General features: G+C 38.4%; 1 protein-coding gene across 1 annotated transcript; it reads left to right on the top strand.

Annotated features, from left to right (window-relative positions):
• The first annotated feature begins 5,050 nt into the window (after nt 1-5,050).
• On the top strand, nt 5,051-6,118 carry LRRC30 (leucine rich repeat containing 30). Its single transcript, XM_074285200.1, has one exon. The coding sequence runs from the start codon at nt 5,216-5,218 to the stop codon at nt 6,116-6,118; it is 903 nt and encodes a 300-aa protein (XP_074141301.1). The 5' UTR covers nt 5,051-5,215.
• The last annotated feature ends 965 nt before the right edge of the window (nt 6,119-7,083 follow it).

The raw sequence follows: 7,083 nt of genomic DNA, 5'->3' as shown, positions 1-7,083 counted from the left end.
TAATCAAAGTATCTTTCATTTCCTTTTTTACTTCTTTGCAGTGGAGCATGAACTCTGCTTTGACACATCAGCCTCAAAAGGATCTGGCTACAAAAGCCTTCATCTCAAGATCAGCTATTTTTCTTTTTCCATTGAGGGCAGGACAAGAAGAAATGGATAAACTTTACAGCATGAAAGACTGGAGTTATCTATGAGGATGGATTTCCTCAGTAGCATAATGTGGAGAATTCTGGAATGGCTTCTCTAACCTCCATCTTAGAGGTTTCTTTAAATCTTCATTTACTTGGGATGATTTAAACACAGCACCACAGGGAATCAAGTCAGTGATCTATGACCTTGGATGTTTCCCTATATCCAGCTAACAGTTATATAGCACTTGCTAAATGCCAGACACCACGCTAAATGCTTTATTATTATTTTCTCATTTAAGCCTCATAACCACCTGTTGCTGTTATTATCCCCATTTTACAGATGAGGAAACTGAGGCAAACAGAAGTGACATCTCCAAAATTCCACAGTAAGCTACAGGACTCTAAGCTCTGTGTTCTATTCACTATACTACCCAGCCATTCCACCCAGTTCTATGACTCTACTTCTATAATATAGAGGCAGGAGAATTATTAATGTTCAAGATCAATTTATTTTAAGGATGTTAGAACCTCTCTAGGTTTCTTCTAGGTTTAAAGAAAAAAAAATTAGGAAATATCTTTTGTATTGTGAATCTCTTTGGCAGTTTGGTGAAGCCTGTGGACCCTTTCTCAGAATGGTATTTCTAAATAAAATATATTTGCAAAGGAAACCAATCATATTGATATTCAATTATCAAAATATTTTTAAAAAATAAGTTCATGGACTCCCCCAAAACTTGCTTTAAGCCAATACTTGTGTCTTTTAGTTAACCAGGGCATTAGTGGTAGCTAGGCATCTGGAGTCATAGCTGACTAACTCAGCATCTTTTATTTCATCAGAACCATGGGCCCCAAGGGAAGCATACCTGCAAATATTCCTGCAGACTCATGTTACTTTCTGTCTGGCCCCTGAGCCACAGAATAAAGCCAAGAATCAGGGCCAGGGCCACTGTCATATGGTGTGACTTGGCAGACTAAGAGGGGTCTACACTATTTTAATCACACCCTCCCCTTTTCACAGCTGATTCCCTTCAGTCATGTTGCTCTGAAAGCTCTGTCGAAAATACAAGCTCCATGCCAACTAAATGATTTTTTTCCTTTTTTTTTTATTTCCTTAAAGTGAAAACTTACTTCCTGGCCACACAAGGAGCTAGAGGCTCTAACATCCTTAAAATAAGTTGATCATGAGCATTAATAATTCTCCTTCCAGAGAGCAACCTAGAACTAAGTGCCCCCCCTTGTCTTCCCAGAGCTATATGAATGAGATATTAAGCTTCTCCATTTGAGACCAGGCTCATCTAAAAGATGAAACAGATTTGGCTTGTCTGACGAAGCATTTGTTAAATGAGCCGCTATGATGGAGGTTAAATCAGAAATTCTATAATCAGCCAATCTCACAGAGGATCTTGGTAAAATATTCCTGGGGGGCTCATTAAACAGATAAATGTCAAAATATAATAACAAAGAAGCAATTAAAAATAAATAGGAAGCTCAAATAGCCTCCTGTGCTGTTCCTCTTAAGTCAGATGGCAATCAGAACCTAGCTCCCTGCTCAGCTCCACAAGCATTTCTTAAGCATGTACTCGGTGCCCAACAGTCTCTGCTATGAGGAATACCAACTAAAAATGGCTTCTTCCTTTAAAGTGCTTATAGTCTAGGTGGAAAGCGTACAGGACATACAATTCAGAATTTAGCACTGTGTCTGGCACATAAAATGTGGTTAATAAATATTTATTGAATGACAATTACATCAGGAGTTCTTAAAACTTTTTGTGTGTCTGAAATCACTTTAGCAGTAGACTGAAGCCAAATGATTCCTCTCAGAAGGATGTTTTTTAAACACTTAAAATAAAAGACACAGGCTTATAGAGGAAACCAATTACCTTGAAATATAGTTATCAAATACTTAAAAATTAAGTTTACAGACCCAAGGTTAAGAACCCTTGAACTAGGGAATAATTCCAAGGCAGAAAATTAGTAAAGTATAGGATGTCATATAGAGTAAGTGTTAAGGGGATACAAGGGAAAATTATTGTGTAGGGGTAAAGTTTAAGAGAGACTTCATAGGGGTGTGTCTTGAGGGGTTTCCTCAAAGAAAAAAAATTGACTTAGTTTGAGAAAATGGAAATTCAAGAATGTTTTGGGCAAAAGGAATAGTGCATTTAAGGCACTATTTAAGTGTTTTTCAGACACTTTCAGTTGTGTCCAATTCTAAAGGAATTTTCTAGGAAAGATGCTGAAATAATTTGCCATTTTCTTCTTCAGCATATATTGGATATCCTTAAACATCATGAGGAAACTGGGGCAAACCGAGTTAAGTGACTTTCTCAGGATCACACACTTGGTAAGTGTCTGAAGCTGTATTTGAATTCAGGTGTCCTGACTCCAGACCCCAATACTACATCCTCTGTGCCATCTATGCTGCCCTGCTAAGTGCTAAATATAGGGGCATATTAAAACATACACAGTAAAATGTAAGATAACAGAGACTTTGCATTTGTAACTCCAGTAACTAGCTCAGTGCCTGGCACTTAGTAAGAATCAGTAAATGGGTGTTGATTTATTAGTATTTGCCTGCTTATAAAAATAGTATAAAATGAGGCTGTATCAGAAAGGTGGGACCAGTGTATGGAGTTATGAAATACCAGGCAGATGAAAGTGAAACAAAGGCAATTATGTGAATTTAAAAACAATTTCCTTCCTCCTCCTCCTCCTCCTTCATTTCCTCTTTTCTCCTACCCTTCTTCTTCCTCCTCCTCCTTCTTCCTTTCTTCTCTTTTTCTCCCCCTCCTATTCCTTTTTCCTCTTCTTCCTTCCTCCTCTTCTTCCTTTTCTTTCCTCCTTTCTCCTCCCTTCTCCTCCTCCTCCTTCCTCCCTTCTCCTCCTTCCTCATTCCTCCTCCTCCTCCCTTCTCTTCCTCTTCCTCCTCCTCTTCCTATTCCCCTACCTCTTGGAAATATGGGGGACATAAAACTTTGAATTTTATCTCAGTTTTATTTGAGCAAATTTAGCATTAAAGTTTAACTTGACCATTAAGAATAATAAACTAATAAAATGTGCATAAAGAAATGGTTAAATTTTACAATAGTGTGAAAATGAAAGATTGTCTCTAAAGAAAAGATCTGTCCCTAAATTTCTTCCCAGTCCTCAAAAAAATCTTATTTTAAAATAAATAACAAACCTAATCGATTATTCTAACTTCAATTTATCTTCTTTCTACTTTCTTCACTAGCAAAGGTCCTCTTTGGTTTGGCTTAAGTGGGAATATAGGAATGGCTGGCAGCCACCAAACCAAAATCAAATGAAGTCATGACTTACCTTAAGCAAACACAGAGATAACTTATTGCTTCTGTCAAAGAGGAAGCAAAGAGCTCCAGAGGTCTTAGATGCCTTCCAGCTCAGACCTGAGTGAATTAATACCAAAGAACTGTATTTTTCTGAATCAAAATCTCAACAGAGGCAGTGAGTAAAAAAGCAAGATACAAAATTCAGTCTATAAAGATAAAAAGCTATTTTTCCTCTCTTCCTAATATCCACAGCTATAACATATAGACAAAAACAGAAAAAAGCCATGGTGAATGAAGTAACTATTTTAAAATTATAATGGTCATTGAAACTAATGTAAAATTTTAACATCTGTGAAGAGATTTCATTACATTATTTGAGATACCGCATTTTCTATCTCTAGGCCTTTCATTGCATAGGTTTCACCACATGTCTTAAATGGATACTTCTGCTTCTTGGAACCTCTAACCTCTCTTCAAGTCCTACCACAGGTACCACTTCCTTCAAGAGACCCTTCTTAATCCCTGTTACTGCTCCCTGACAAAATTATATTTATGTACAAGGTGTCCTAAAAGTCCTAGTGTAGTTTTTTTTAGATATTAAAGCTTTAAATAGCACTAAAACTCCTGGGACACTATATGTGTGTATGTGTGTGTGTGTGTGTGTGTGTGTGTGTGTGTGTGTGTGTGTGTGTGTTATAAACTTTATCATATAAACCTATATTTTCTCCTTCCCCTCAATAGAACCTAAGTTCTGTCAGAGCAGGTACCATTTCATTTTTGTCCTTTTTCTTCCCCATGTCTAACACAACAATGCCTGCCACATAATAGGCATTTAACGAATGCTTGTAGAATTGAATTTGAACCTTGAACCAACCCTGTGAAGTAGGATAGATATCAGATAGATACTGGGCCTAAGAGAGAGATTAAATGACTTAAGAAAGGATTTGAACTTGGCTCTTTGGACTCCTAAGTCCTACACTCAAACCACTATAATACCCTATTTTAAAAATATTTTAAAATAATTTTTAAAAAATTCTGTTTTCAGTCTAAAATCAGAAGTGGCAACACAAATGTTTCAACAATTATATGAACCCAGCTTTTAGAATGAATGTATGTAATTGTCTGATGTACTTTAGTATTATTATTATCATTATTACTATTAACCTTTCAGATTTCCCATTAGCATTTAGAAGAGGTTTAAACCAGACTCAGGAGGATTAAGCCACATTTCTAAACTGATTTCAGCTCTGTATACTAGATTATTTTTTACTGTCATTGTTTCTTCATCTTCTTTTTTTTCTTCTTCTTCTTTTTTTTTTTTTTCCTGAGCTCATGTTAATTGCCTGCTCAACTGAGTTACCCAAGAAAAGCTGAGATGGTAAAGTTATATCCAGGCTCTCTGTGACCTGCTTGCAATGAAGACACATATCAGTTCAATAAAGCTCAGACAGAATGACAGTGACAGCTGCCTCATGGCATTCAGCATGAAGTGAGCAGATCTATTTAGCAGTTTCAGGACCAAGTGTTTCATTACAGCCTGGCTGCTCTAAGAGAAACAACCTCAACCCAGCATAAAGTGTTCCACTTCATCATTTACCAGAAGGCCCGTGTTGGCCATTCAAGAGTATCTCTACCTTGAGGGTCTTCTAATCCCCAAATTTTTCCTGGAGCTGAAATATCAAGTCAATCCGTGGGTTCCCCAGAATTCCAATCTGTAGCTGCTTTGGGGCTGAAAGTGGAAGGAGAAACTCTTCACCCAGAAGAGTTTGTTATACGGTCCAACATAGCCAAGAAAGTACCATGGGGGCCAAGCAGTCCAGTGATGTCTCCAAGAATAAGGACCCTAAGGGAATATTGCTGTTGAAGAAGAGGCAGAAGTTTTCACAATGGGATGATGTCCTTCTGGGAAAGGACCCGAGGTCATTGCTGAAGAGGGGCATGAGACATATCAGCTTCAGTTTGGTCACTAAGGGAATGACTGACATTCCCGAATTTCTGTGGGGGTTGTCCGAGATCCAAAAGCTCAACTTGTCCCATAACCAGCTCATTGTGGTCCCGGCAGAAGTGGGAAGACTGACAAGAATCGTGGTGCTGAATCTGTGTGGGAATCGCATAAAGAGCCTGCCCAAGGAAATTGGGCTTCTCAGGAGCATGAAGGTTCTGTTTGTGAACATGAACTGCCTGACAGAGATGCCGCCCGAGCTGAGCCTCTGTAAGAGCCTGGAAGTTTTGAGTTTGTCCCATAACTACATCTCCCACCTCCCCTCCACCTACTCGGAACTTTCTGGTTTGAGGAAATTAAATCTGAGCAACAACTGCTTTGCTCACATCCCCATTTTCGTGTTCTCGCTGAAAGGGTTAGATTTCCTTCACGTGGGCTCCAACCGGCTGGAAAATATTGCCGAGAGCATCCAGAGCTTGGTGAGCTTACAGATCTTTATCGCAGAAAACAATAACATCCACTCCTTTCCAAGGTCTCTCTGCTTAGTCACAACACTGGAGCTGCTGAACTTGAACAATAATGATATCCAAACGCTACCTGATGAACTCTACTTGCTCAGTCGATTGGAGAGGATTGCCTGGAATCCCATGGACAAAGGATTGCATATTTCTCATAATCCTCTCTCCAAACCTCTGCCAGACTTGGTGGAGGGGGGTCTGGACCAGCTCTTCAGCTACCTGAAAGACAAAAAGCACAGCTAAAGTGTCCACTTGAAATGTGATTGTTGGTTCTCTCATCCACGCTCAGTCCCACTGGTGCACTTTCTTGGTGTGAGATTTCGACTTCATTGCTTCTCAATGTTTTTAAATACTTTTATTTCAGACTTGCTGAATAATCATCGAATGTGAGTGAATTGTTCTAGGGGGATCATTTATTTTAAATCTGTGCTGGTCATTGCTTTTGTTTCTCATAACCTCTCTAAACTATTTAAAATTCCTTCTGCATCTAAGAGATTTTAAATCACCTTTGTTTTTCCTCTTAAAGAAAAACTAGTGAATTCTTCTTAAAAATCAGTGAGATTCAGTGTGTACATTGGAAATCTAGAGAGGAAGGTTAGACCCTTCAGTCTACCACTGAAAGGGAGGCCATTTTGATTTTTGAGCCTCAGTTCTTCATGAAGGGTAGATTGGGACCAGAAAGGAAATGATGCTGCTCTAGTCTCACCTGAATAAATCACTGACCAGATCAGGGCAAAGCAGCAGCAATGTCCTGCTGACATTTTAAAGCAGTTTTAAAGCTTGACAACATTTGATAAGCTGTAATACAATGTATTGCTTACCTATGTTAGTGGAAAGCAGAGAGGTAAAATATAGTTCCCAGATAGTACAACAGGTTCGTTTTAATGAATAATATCTATTTTGTTTATTCCCAAATCCCAAACTTATTGAAACAAATACTAACCAATAACTAAATTGCCTCATTCTGCTATCACCAGGAGAGGACAAAGAGCAATCTCCTCCAAGAGGCGTTTCCTGACTCTTCAATGGTTAGTGATCTTCCTCAAATTACTTTGAATGTATCTGCTATGTATTTTGCATTTATTTGTGTGTATGCAATATAGTTCTTTTATCCATCCCATTTCCTAGTAAGCTCCCTGCAGGCAGAGACTATGCTATATATTTTTTAATATTCCTAGTGCCTTGCATAGTACCTGACACATAATAGG

Source organism: Sminthopsis crassicaudata, chromosome 1 (assembly GCF_048593235.1).
Source record: "Sminthopsis crassicaudata isolate SCR6 chromosome 1, ASM4859323v1, whole genome shotgun sequence".
NCBI lineage: Eukaryota > Metazoa > Chordata > Mammalia > Dasyuromorphia > Dasyuridae > Sminthopsis > Sminthopsis crassicaudata.
Note: the sequence above shows the minus strand (reverse complement) of the source record. Positions and strands in the feature narration are given on the sequence as shown.